Below are 12,267 nucleotides of genomic sequence, written 5' to 3' on the forward strand. Positions count from 1 at the left end.
AACCCACTTCTCTGACATCCTATTAAATGGCGTAAAAAGCAACCACCATTTGATGACTTTCCAACAGGGCATGCCAGGCCTGCCTCCCCCAACACTTCAGATGCTCACCTGACCAACCCCTGAACCTGATGTTGCGCTGGCTGCCCAGTGCTTCCTTTCTAAATCTGAAAGCACCACTCGTTAATTAATTAATTATTAGAAAAATATCTACCCCTCCCCTTCAGCCTTCCTCTCCTCCACTTATGGTGCCCAAGTGCACATGTGTGTGTAGGGCAATTAATTGTGTTTGCCAGATGCTGAAGGTCAGGCACACACATGCCGGAAGGGTGCCAACCTCTCTCTGCACATGCTCAGAAATGGGTTCTTTACTACTGTAAGGTTGAACCCCCTTGCTGCTGAAGAACAGCTCCCATGCTGAATTATGCTGTACCCCACCCTACAATATTTCCCAAGGTTTTGAAAAAAGTAGGAAGAGCTGTGCTGTTCTTCAAAAAGGGCATGTAAAAGCCAGTGTTTAGTGTATAGTGCATGCAAGTGCAGCCGTTATCCCTTGTATTTTGCTGGAAGTAGAATCGTAGAATAGTAGAGTTGGAAGGGGCCTATAAGGCCATCCAGTCCAATCCCCTGCTCAATGCAGGAATCCAGGTGGCTCTCCAGGTGCCTCTTGAAGGCCTCCAGTGTCGGAGAGCCCACTACCTCTAGAGAGGACATTGCTGTGGGAAGGAATCTCTGTTCATGGCTGCAATGCTGGGTGATGCACTTACTATGGAGTAAGCCCTTTCTAATAAACATGTAAGGGATTGCACTGCAGTTAACAGCTGGACACAGAAACACCAATGAATGCATACAAAAGGGTTTACAGGAAGGCTGCAATCAGGTGTGTATTTCTGCCCAGAAGCCGCCTTGCAGCTGTCTCCACTTACAAACGGGCAGCAACCCAAGAGGCAGTCGTGAAAGCGGTGGTGGGAGCAGAGAGGGCTGGATGGAGAGCTAAATTTCAGACAGAGTTGAAAATGTGCCACTACGGACCCCATACGTGTAAGAGAAAATCATTCCCTTCCAGCAAGCTTTTGTAGGGAGTGAGATTTGTAAACATTATGTGGGATTAAAGGGGAGCAGAAAGGCAGAAGTGGTTGCTGCTGACAGCTGGCAGACTTTTGCAAAGACAAGTAAGCCTAAAGGGCTCTGTGGAATTTTATATGGGGCAGCTCCAACCTTTGGCCCTGTTGCTTTTATGAGGGGAGTGCTGTTGGGTACAATTCCTAGCACACTGTGGGAACATTGCAACAGGAGTGAGGCACCTTTTCTGTGGCATTCCACAGGCCCATGTGAGGATGTGGGGCTTCTGTTCTGCTAAGGGGGCTTCTCCACCATGGTGCTGACCGAACATCCTCTGAAGCAGCGGTGTCCCCTCCCTGGATACTGGGCTAGCTGCATATCCATGAAACGAGTCTAAGGTCTAAATCTGAAAGCATTTTCTGTGTGTGCTCGCAGGGTGGAAGCAGGACAGGAGAGTGCCCAAGCAGTTCCACAAGTGGGCCCAGAGTCTGTCTTTGTAGAACCTGGGAAGCTTCCCCATGCCTGACAGGGCCTGCTTGCGCGTCTGGCCTCAGAGCGTTCTGGGATTGGTTGGTCCATCTGATCCCATTTCTTACCTCCCGGATTAAAAAGCAGGGAAATTGGGAGCTATAGTGAATGCACTAAATTCTTCCAAGCTATACAGGAACTGGATTGGACTGTGAAAGACCAACTGAAATGGTGTTTGCATTTTGATCAATTTGTAGGGCAGTACAATATGTCAGAGGGGAGTTCAGGTCTCCTGCTCCCCTGGTGCATTCACTATAGCTGCCCAATTTCCCTGCTTTTTAAAGTTTGATAGAATAGCTGTGGGCTATAGGTATGTTCCTAAACCGCAAGGTTTTTTGCCTATTAGTGAATATTAATTTGGAGTGGGCTCCAGTCCAGTACAGAAAAGCATGACTGGTAGTCAGAATCTCACTCCCAAATCAGGACTCCTGCCCTAATCATGCCCCCTAGTGGATGGGTATGGGGTAAGTTGAGGCATGGTAGCAAAGCGCCCCCTAGTGACCCCAGTCCTGCTCATCCTCTATCATTCCATCAGTTGCTTCCTGACATTTCTGCTGCTGGTGAGAGGAAACAATAGAAGGAGAGTTAGAATGACTGCGGAATGAGAGATGGTGCATTACATATGCTTCCATGCTTCTGCACTGTAGGCTCTCAGTCAGGGTGGGGTAGACTGAGGTCATTTCCTGGATCTTGTGCTGATATGCGTGTGCATCGGAGAGGGCATCATCCTTCCATGTGCCCAGCCAGAGTAAGTGGAAGTAGCTAGCCCAGCCTGGCATGCCAGCAAGTCAACTGCTGAATCATTATATTGGAATGTGGAGCCCTCCAGATGTTTTGGACTACAACTCTCATCCGTCTCCCCATCATAGAGCCGTGGTTAGCTGGGGTAATGGGAATTGTCCAATATATCTAGAGGGCACCAGCCTGGGGAAGGCTGCTTTAGACTAAGCTCCTTGGAGCAAGCAGTCTCTCCTCTTTCTTTATCTGTCTTTTGCGCTCTCTTTTTAAAAGCCCTAATCCCAGCAAAAGGGTGGTGGTGTTACTGATGTGGCCCATCTTAGATCAGGGCATGGCTCCCTTGAGGGGCTTCAAGAGTTGATGGGTGGTGCCTTGGAATTCATAGCTTGTTGGTAGAGCACAGGCTTTGTCCCAGGTTCAGTTCCCCTGCCTTGCCCTCCCGTTGAAGGAAGGCTCTTACCAATCAAAGTAACACACACACACACTGTTAACCTCATAGCAACCCTGCGAGGTAGGTTAGGGTGGGCAGTGGACACCAAGCCTCATCATGGCTGAGTGGGAATTTGAACCTGCATCTCCCCAGTGCTAGTCTGCCAACCTGACCACTACACCACGCTGGGTCTCTATAGAAGGCAGATTCAAATGTGCTGGTTCTAAACACTTTGCCAGCACTATCTCCATAATCCTTACACAGCAACCCTGTAAAATCGGTCAGTACTATTACCCTCATGTTGTAAACAGGAGAGAATGATGCCCCGTGAGTTCATGGCATAGGGGAGAATCGAACCGGGGCAAACTTCAGTCTTCCTGTTCTGTATGACCAGAAGTGTGTGTCGCTCTGGATTGTAAGGTTTTCCCTTTGTCTTTTGCAGAAGAATCTCCTTCTACCGCTTCCACTACACCTGACTCTACGGATGGTGAGTATCCATGACACAAGGTCTTGAGTTTGCAGGGGTCCAAACCTGGTTTAAGAGGGCCCATGTTTTCTGGCTTTAAATGAGAATGAGCCAAGACAAGTGGGACTTGCAGCAACATGATGCAGTGTGGAGGGCCCATGTTCAAAGTGCCAGCCAGCCGTGCCAGCTTCCAGGGTCCTCCATTCCATCCTGCCCCACCACTGGTTTTTTGCCTTCCCCTCCAGCAGCCATCACTCCATGCTCTCTGAGTAGACTCTCTATGCATAGGGTATTTTGAGGGAGATCCCTCCCCTTAGGGTTTCTCCCCCTCTATACTTCTGCAAGTGTTGGAGTTCCTCCAAGGCTGCTGGTGCTCCTCTCTTGATCATGGATGGTGCAGTTCTGGCTCCATAAGGATCCTCACTCAGACAGTGAGTTTGCTATCAGTGTATAGTTTAAATCTTTATCTCTCCCCACCCTGCAGGCCAACTTTGAAACGTCTGACATCATGATAAATATTAGACAGGGGCCATCTCTCGCCATCTGTTTTGGAACTGCTTTTTTAGCTGTTTTTAAAGATTTTTTAAAAGGTGTTTTTCAGATGTTTTATTTTTAAAATGTTTTAAGTGTGTTTTGTTTTAGAGATGTTTTAAGATGTTCCTAGTGTTTTGTCCTCTGTTTCCTGCCTGGACTCCTCCTGGGAGGAAGGGGCGGGATAGAAGAAGTTTAATAAATAAATAACAACCAATAAACAAATCACATCTGAAAGGCCAAAGGTTCCCCCACACCTTTGTTTATTTCATTATTTAATTTCTGTCCTGATCTTCCTCCCAGAAGGAGCCCAGGGAGGCAAACAACAAGTGATGAAACACTCAACGCATCTCTAAAAACATCTTAAAAACATAACATATTTTTTAATAATCTGAAAAACAAAACATCTTTACAACATTTTTAAAAGCATCTGATATGTCAGATTTACCCACTTAAGGTGTGCCTGGATTCCACATCTTCCAGCACAGGGGCAAGAGGGTGGGCCCGCGTGCAATTGCATCCAGGTGGAGGCGACCTTGTCCCCATTGTCCTTTCCTACCCCAGGTGGCAATGATGAATCCGATTTTCCTGAGCTGCAGACGGCGCGGGAATTCTCTGAGGATGAGGACGAGGAGGCCTCCGTGGAATGGGGGACGCCCCGAGAGTTGACTTTTTCCTACATCACCATCTCAGGGCCCCTCAACAGCAGCCCAACATTGGGGGATCACGGCCCCCGAGGCAGGCGGGACTCCCAGACCCGCCGGGCACGGGCCCCACTGCCGCGCACAGACACCTGCGAGACCTTTGTGCCGGCTCTGGGGGACAGTTTGGAGAACATCCCCAGCCTCTGCCCATCCCCAGAGGGTGAGGGGACTCCGCCTCCAGGTAGCTGCCAAGGACTAGGCTGGGATGCTCACATGTCCTACGTCAGCGAACAGGACAGAATGGACGGAGACAGGGCGGCAGAAGGACCTCCACATCACAGCTCCATCACGCAGGTGCCGGAGGAAGGGGGTCAAAGCAGCAGCAGCAGCGATTCATCCTCAGGTACAGGGAGAGAAGGAGGCGGCGGAGGAGGCACCCAGAAATAGCCATGCCAGGAGATATGGGTGTGTGTGTGCCGTGGGGTGGAAATGGGGCTACAAAACATGACTCTTCTCTTTCTGTCTTTGCCAGTGAGAGGAAACTGATACTGGCATCTTTAAAAACAAAACAGCTCATCAATTTCTAAACAGAGAAATTTGTAAAAGTGGAATGCTGAGTGGGCTTTCTGAAATGTATGAGATACTGGAAATCAGGGTTTCATACTTGTATCTCTATGTCCGAAAATAAACGGACTGCTTTAAATTCAAAGTTGCTGTTGTTTTTTAAAAGGGAAAATATGCCAAGGATGGTCAAGTTCAAAGTATGGGAGGTTGACAACAACAACAACAGCACTACACTTTCTCAGCACTGTACATGTATTAAAAGATAAGACAGTCCCTGCCCACAACCTTGTAGGCACAACACAAAAGGAAAAAGGAATGGGGAGGGTAGAGGAAAGCAGGCTTGGAGGAGCTGCACCTTCAGTGGCTGACAGATGTCGTCATGCCTTAGTCTCCCTCCTGCTCATGAGACTCTTCTTGGGAGAAATGTTTCCACTGGAGCAATTTGTCTAAATGGGGAGGCTCAAGATTTCTGAAATGTCATATTTTCAGCATGGAAAGCAAAATGTTGGTTTCGGTTTGTTTGTTTTTTTACTCTCATAATGTGAAGAACAAGAGATTGTGGAGCAGCTGCTGCAATAGCAAGGGGGGGGTGGACCCCCTCATCCCCTTCGCTCATTGGAGTGATATCTAATGCACAGCTTAACTACAATTGGGGGGGGGAGGCAAAAGAATGGTCACTGGTGGATCTTCCCCAGCCTTCCATGTGGATGAAATGGGATCCTGACCCTCACTAGGGAGTAATTAATTGTTTGTATAAATGTGACTCTATATGGCAAAGCCCAGATCTGAGGCACAGAAAATGTTCTCCAGCTGAAAGTGAACGTTTGCACCTTATACAAAACATTGCAGAGCTTTCTAACGTTTTGTTTTTTAAAAAAAGCTTTGCATAAATATGTGATATTGTGAAGAACTAGGAGGTGGTAATGATTCCAGATTAATTCATCCACGGCAAAAAAGAAAAAAGAGTTGTGACCTTGTGCTCGTGGGTTGTCAACTCTGTTCCCGCAGCTTCCTTGGATGACCTGCCACACAACGCCTTAGTGCCGCACCCAGAAGAGAGTGCTCCCTGTGGTGCTGACGCCATCCAACACCGAAGAATGACCTCCGAGTTCTACCAACACCCACCGATGAATGAAGAGAGGGAAGAGGAGGTACAGGACGAAGGCCAGGAGCCAATCACAGAGCAACATCAAGGTGAACCAGACCAATCAGGGAACACTCTGGAAATATGCATCATAGGTGAGCAAACAACTGAGCAAACTGCTTGCTGGGGCTGATGGGATTTGTAGTCCAAAACATCTGGAGGGCACCAGGTTGACCAAGGCAGTTTTTGGATAGTCCCAGATTAATTAAATGCCATGCTGATCCCAAACAATGATGAGAGGTACATGCAAAATGGTTGTAGTGGTACCTGTTATGAAACCCAAGCAGGGGTCATAGTTCAGTGGCTGCACATGCACTTTGCAGACAAAAGCTCCCAGATTGCATCTCCAGTTAACAGAGTCTCAGGTAGCAGGGCTGGGTTCGACCTCTGCATGAGAAGCTGCCTCAGACAAGGCTGGCTTCTCTAGAACGCTCTTTGTTTCCTCTGACCTGTAGTGACTCTTCAAGGCTGTCTCAGGCAAAGAACAGTCTTCCCCATCACTGGCTAATTGAGATCCTTTTAAGCTGGAGAGGCTGGGGATTGAACCTGCAACTCTCTGCATACAAAGCAGACACTCTGGGACTGAGCTAAGGTCCGTCTGCAGATGATGGGATCTTGGAAAGCCACTTCTGTGCTAGATGGACCACTGCCCTGACCAGAGCTTGGAAGTAACTAGTTACAAGTAACGAATTACTTGTAATTCATTACTTTTTTGAGTAACAAGTGGGTAATTCCTTTACATTTTGATTGTAATAGAACTAGGAGTAATTTTACTACTTTTGTGGAGTAATTGTAACGTTTCCAGAATTACTTTTGGGCATTACTTGGGGAGGGGGAGCAGGGGAAGTCTTCTGCTCCTCTGATTTGTGGATGAAAATCATGTGCCTCAAACTGGGCTTCTGTCGCTCTTTCCTCATGCTCTGTGGATGGGTAGGAGGAGACGAGGGAGGAGGCGGAGAGTGAGACGAGGTGGAGTGGAGAAAACAATTATTTTAAAAAATGGATAGTGGTGGTGAAGAATGGAGTGGAGGGAAAAAGGAGCCGGAGGTGAAGAACATGGATAAAGGAGGAGAAGGAGGCAGCAGGAATGGAGATAAAGAACTGTGGAGGTGAAAGATGACGCGCGCGCGCGTGTGTGCGTGTGTGTGTGTGTGTGTGTGTGTGTGTGTGAGAGAGAGAGAGAGAGAGAGAGAGAGAGAGAGAGAGAATACTGTGTTTGCACTTGGCACACAAAGTGGCCTCCACCACCCTCTCTGCCTACTGTGCTGCATTTGCAGTATTTTGACCTTTTTGCATCTCAGGGGAAAATGTTTGCTTGCGTGAGTGTCCCTTAGTTGGTGGCAGGGCAGGGTCTGGGAGATGGTTAAGTGAGAGAGATTATGCTGACTGGCTGAGTGGGGGGGTTGCACTTGGTTTGGGGTGCAAAGATCTGATTAGTGGCCTCAGCCTCCCTCCCCACCACCCTTACCAGCAGAGAGACCACCATTGCTATCTTATGAATAAAAATAATTATTCTACTACCTGTTTATTTTTAATGTTGTTTTAGGCTACTTAGATGTGCAGCAGCCAAGGCCAGCACCTTGTAGGCTTTTTTTAAAAGTAACTGAAATGTAATTGTAGTGATTACTTTGGAGGAAAAGTAAACTAATCAGTTACTTTCAGAGCAATTGTAATTGTAACGGTAATTACTACTTTTTGGGACCATGTAACTGTAATTTATTACTTTTTAAAAGTAATCTTCCAAGCTCTGGCCCTGACTAAGGATAAAGCAACTTCCTGTGTTAGTTACGCTGACATTTTGTACATCTCTGCCTTTGTCCTCACTAATCTGTGTTGGTTGCTGGCACGCTCTTAGATTTTATGGGTTGTCGCCAACTAAGTTCTATTCAGAGTAGACCCATTGAAAGAAATGGGCCCTAGTTGGGTAGTCATGACCATTAATTTCAATGGGTTTACTTTGAGTAGAACTAACACTGGAGACAATCTTGTAATTGTGATATTCGTATCAGGGACTGGGGTGCAGAGACATGTTGAGGGCCCTGAGAATGATGGGATTCCATTCCTTAATAACCCATCCTGCTTTGTGAGCCTTGTGTAGACACTGGGAATGTGTTTTTTGGGGGGTGGTTTTTAAGAACATAACTGCTGGATCAGGCCAGTAGCCCATCTAGTCCAGCATTTTGTTCTCACAGTGGCCAGCCAGATGTCCATTATGGGAAGCCCAAAAGCAGGACCTAAGCACAAGAGTGCTCTCCTCTGCTGTGGTTTCCTAGCAACTGGTATTCAGAAGCATACTGCCTTTCTTTTCTTTTTTTTGCCACATCCATGAGGACTAGAAACCTGCCACTGTATATTAAAATGAAAGAAATGAAATCTTCCATGTGTTTGCTTAGTTAGAGTCCTTATTCTGCAACTTGTGAGTACCCATATTCTTAGGCTATTGTTTGTGGATATCTGTGGGTGAGTGTCAGTGGGTTTCCACCAAGTGCCCGCCCACCCCCTTCCCTGTGCTGCTAGACTGCCGAGCGCCTGCACTTTGCCATTTGCCTGGCTTCATTGCATTGGCCTAGTAAGGCCTGCTTCACCCAGGAAACATCTCTACTCACAACCCCTGGCAGCGTGCCTGGAGCAGAATTGTAGCCAAGTCAAGTCAGCGGGTATAAATAGCTGCTGTGCTGAGCGCAGCATAAATTGGAGCGAATTCATGCATGTGCCCCCCCCCAGAGATTCCCCTCCCCCCACACATACACACACTCTGGAGCAGAACACCTGAGTAGGAACTCTCTTTGTCTTGCACACCCAGCCCGCCATGCAAGGCTGACGTTGGTTCCTAGTTCACGATTCCTGGCTCCCAGTTCCTTTTTATATACATATGTATAGAGCTGCATGAACAGCCTGAATAAAGAATGGGAAAATTGCAGAGGAGATGGTCTCCCAGTGATGTGGGCATGCCCAGAGTTTGTTTGGGGGCATCACACCCCATTTTTAACCCCTGTTATCCTGTTGACCTTGTGTGCTAAAGTGCATTGCAGAAAAGTAGTTACCTGGTCTGGTGAGGATGGTGGCACGTCTGAAAGAGGCCACAGGGTCCTGATCACAGAGGTGCTTGATCTGGGGCAGCCGAAAGCTTATTTTGAGTGGCAGGGATAAGTGAACTTTTATTCCTTACTGAGGCTGCTCCCGCACCTCTTCATTCAACACCAGCCGTGTGCTTGCCCTGGGGATGTCGAAGTGAAGGCACACCTTTAGGGGAACAGGCATCCAAAGGCAAGGGTCTCCCTGCACCTAGGGAAGGCCAGCAGGATGAGGATCTCCTTGCTTTCTTTGGGATGGTCTTCTTCTTCCTTTCTCCCCAGCTACTTTCTTTAACATGTACAAACTGCAGCTGTGCCCTTTGGGTATCCGAGAAGATCTTGGGAAGGGCCGTAGCTCAGGGAGAGAGCATCTGCCTGGCTTGCAGAAGGTCCCAGGTTCAATCCTGGTGGCGTCTCCAGTTAGGGCTGGGGAGGACTCCTCCTTGAAACCCTGGAAGTTGCTGCCAGTCAGTGCAGACAATACTGAGCTAGATGGACCATTGCTCTGACTCAGTATATACTTCCTTGTTCTTGCTAGGATTTGGAGAAGGGCAGTTTTGTTTTTTATTTTGAAGTTTCAAGTTCTCAAAGCTGCAGAGATATGTTTAACAACACCATAGCAAATGTCCTGAAAACGCGGGAGTAAAGCAAGCAGACACACAGATTAATTCTCATACAAAGCAAGTGGCTGTTTAGGGTGACAGAACAGTGCCAATGAAGAGCCGGAAAGGAGCCCTTGCAGTGTGGCAGAGGATGCCAGAGCACATCTCTTGACTCACACACAGCTACAGCACAGTTCCCAGCACTGAAGTGATGGCCCACACAATGGTCAGTTGCTAAAGATAATAGGTACTGGGGCCTACGTCTGCCTGATCCAAGAGCCTTGCTCCTCATGGGATGCAAGCCACCTGTGAAGAAAAGGCATTCTGCACATGTTCAGTGACATTCTCTTTATTATTAATTCAGTGGGGCATGGTTGCTACCTGGATGCAAAATAGGCGGCTATAAGACAGGTGAAACAGCACCTTTTCTTGAATTCACATAAGTAGATGTAGGAGAGGGTGTGAAGCTTGTGAGTTTTGCAGAACTCTGCGTGTTGTTAAGATTTCTGTGAAACTCAGAAAAGCTGGAAAGTCATTCAGAATATAATATGTTTTCCTACTAGGCACCTCTAATTATTATTTAGTGGTGGCATTGAAAATAGGTTCAGGGCTAAGCTCCAGTTCAAATTAATCCTAGGCAGATCACACATGCACACACACAATCCCTCTACCTTCACTGCAGATGGAGACCAGGAGTGCCAGCTCACAGCCACCACTGAGTGCCGGTGCTCCCCCGCCCTTTGGGGGCCTCCCTGGGTTAGCAAAACCTTCTCTGGCCACCAGAGCAGAGCAAGATGAGACTCTGTGATGGGAGACAGCAGCTGGGATTCGTCAGCTATAAATAGCCCCCCCCAACATGCGCTTCCCAGCCCCCCTCCTGTGCCTGGGCACCCCTCCTCCAGCCAGACACCCGTGCGCGGTGAGGTTTCTGCAGAGCCGCAAGGAGCATCAGAACTGCAAGAAAAGGGGGTTGCCATGGCTAATAAAGGTGGGAGACCCCTTTTTTTCTTTTAAAAATATCCCAACTGGGCATTGCTGGACGGAAAAGCACAGATGGATGGAAGAGACTTTGCAGAGGAAGGGGCTGGCCTGGGCTGGGGAGAGGCATCCCCGGCTGACACGGGGGCTGTGGTTATTGGGGGGCTTAAACTGAGCTACTTAGGGTGAGGGGGGCATCTGGGATGAACATGGAGCGGCATGGGGGAGGGGTGCATTGTGTGTATTGTCGGGGGAGTATGAGATCAGGGGAGGCAAACTAGGTGTTTGGGGGCACGATGTGGATGCTGTAGCAGATGGATGATGGGGAACCCCCAAATCCCTATCCCTGGGACCTGCCTTTCTGCCCCAGCCCCCTCTGAATCTCTTCTGCCTTCACAGCCTGCCTGGCATTTGGGCCTGTCAGTTATTGGGGAGGGGGAGGGGACATGAGGCATCTGACAGCTGAAGGCATCTTTTGCTTCCTTGACTGTCTTTCCATCCTCCCCCCTCTCTCTGCTAGGATCGGTGGGGCCATCTGCAAGGCTAGCCTTCCTCAACCGTGTTTGGGACTGTACGTTCCACCAGCCCCAGTCAGCATGATGCAGTCCAAGACATCTGGAGGGCACCTGGTTGAGGAAGGCTGCACTGCAGGCATACAAATATGGCAGAACATTAGCCCAGCATTGACTCTCTGGTTTACCTGTTCCGAGGGGGGTGGGGAGGCCAGTGGGAAGCTGTGGCGGGTATTGCTTGAGCCTTACAGCCCCAAACGTTCAGATCTGCCTGTCGACCTGAGCCTCAGGCTTTTTCTTGGGAGGCCTCAAGCATGTCTCCAGGCTACCTTGGAACCTTTGATCCATGCCAAACTTTAGCCGCGGAACTTGGGAGGTGAGGAAGACTGCCTCTGACCATGCACAGAACATTTCCCCATTGCCACTAAGTGACAGCGACCTCTGGGATGGGGAGGCAGAGCCTGCTGGGTCAGAAGGGGCATCTCCCACCTCCAAGCTAGGTGCAGGAGGCTGGCATTGCGCTGGGGTGGGGGAGGCAGAGGGCCACTTTCTGCTTCTGAGTGTGCCTTAGTCAGTGTGACCAACCTTAACCCCAAAACAGGGTGAGTCTCCAGGGCAGATCAGAGTTCTCTGGCCTCTGAGTCTCTTTTGGTCACGGGATCTGCCGCTGCCACGGAAACCTGGACAGAGGCCATTGAGTTGACTCGGCAGCACTGGGAGACGAGAACCTTGGGCAGGAAACAGAATAGACATCTCCCCCGTGACAAGTTAATGGAGGAAGAGGCTACCAGTGGCTACTAGTTGTGAGGGCTGTGTGCTTCCTCAAGCACCAGAGGCAGAATGTGCCTCTGAATGCACTTTCCGAGCTGCTGGGGATCGCAAGTCGCAGAGTTCCTGTTGTGCTCAGATCCTGGTTGTGGGCTTCTTCTCTTTGTGGCATCTAGGCGGCCACTGTGAGAACAGGATGCTGGACTAGATGGGCCCCTTTGCCCCTTCT

At 49.0% G+C, this 12,267-nt stretch overlaps 1 protein-coding gene across 2 annotated transcripts in view; it reads left to right on the forward strand.

The window, feature by feature from the left end:
* RTN2 (reticulon 2) overlaps nucleotides 1-12,267 on the forward strand; it is a 30,211-nt gene that overhangs the window by 1,084 nt on the left and 16,860 nt on the right. For both annotated transcript variants that reach the window (XM_061598030.1, XM_061598029.1), the window contains exons 2-4: nucleotides 3,198-3,242; nucleotides 4,317-4,799; nucleotides 5,969-6,199. In XM_061598030.1, the coding sequence (XP_061454014.1) occupies nucleotides 3,198-3,242; nucleotides 4,317-4,799; nucleotides 5,969-6,199 (759 nt within the window). The remainder of the gene's footprint in view (nucleotides 1-3,197; nucleotides 3,243-4,316; nucleotides 4,800-5,968; nucleotides 6,200-12,267) is intronic.

This window comes from Rhineura floridana, chromosome 15 (assembly GCF_030035675.1).
Source record: "Rhineura floridana isolate rRhiFlo1 chromosome 15, rRhiFlo1.hap2, whole genome shotgun sequence".
Lineage (NCBI taxonomy): Eukaryota > Metazoa > Chordata > Lepidosauria > Squamata > Rhineuridae > Rhineura > Rhineura floridana.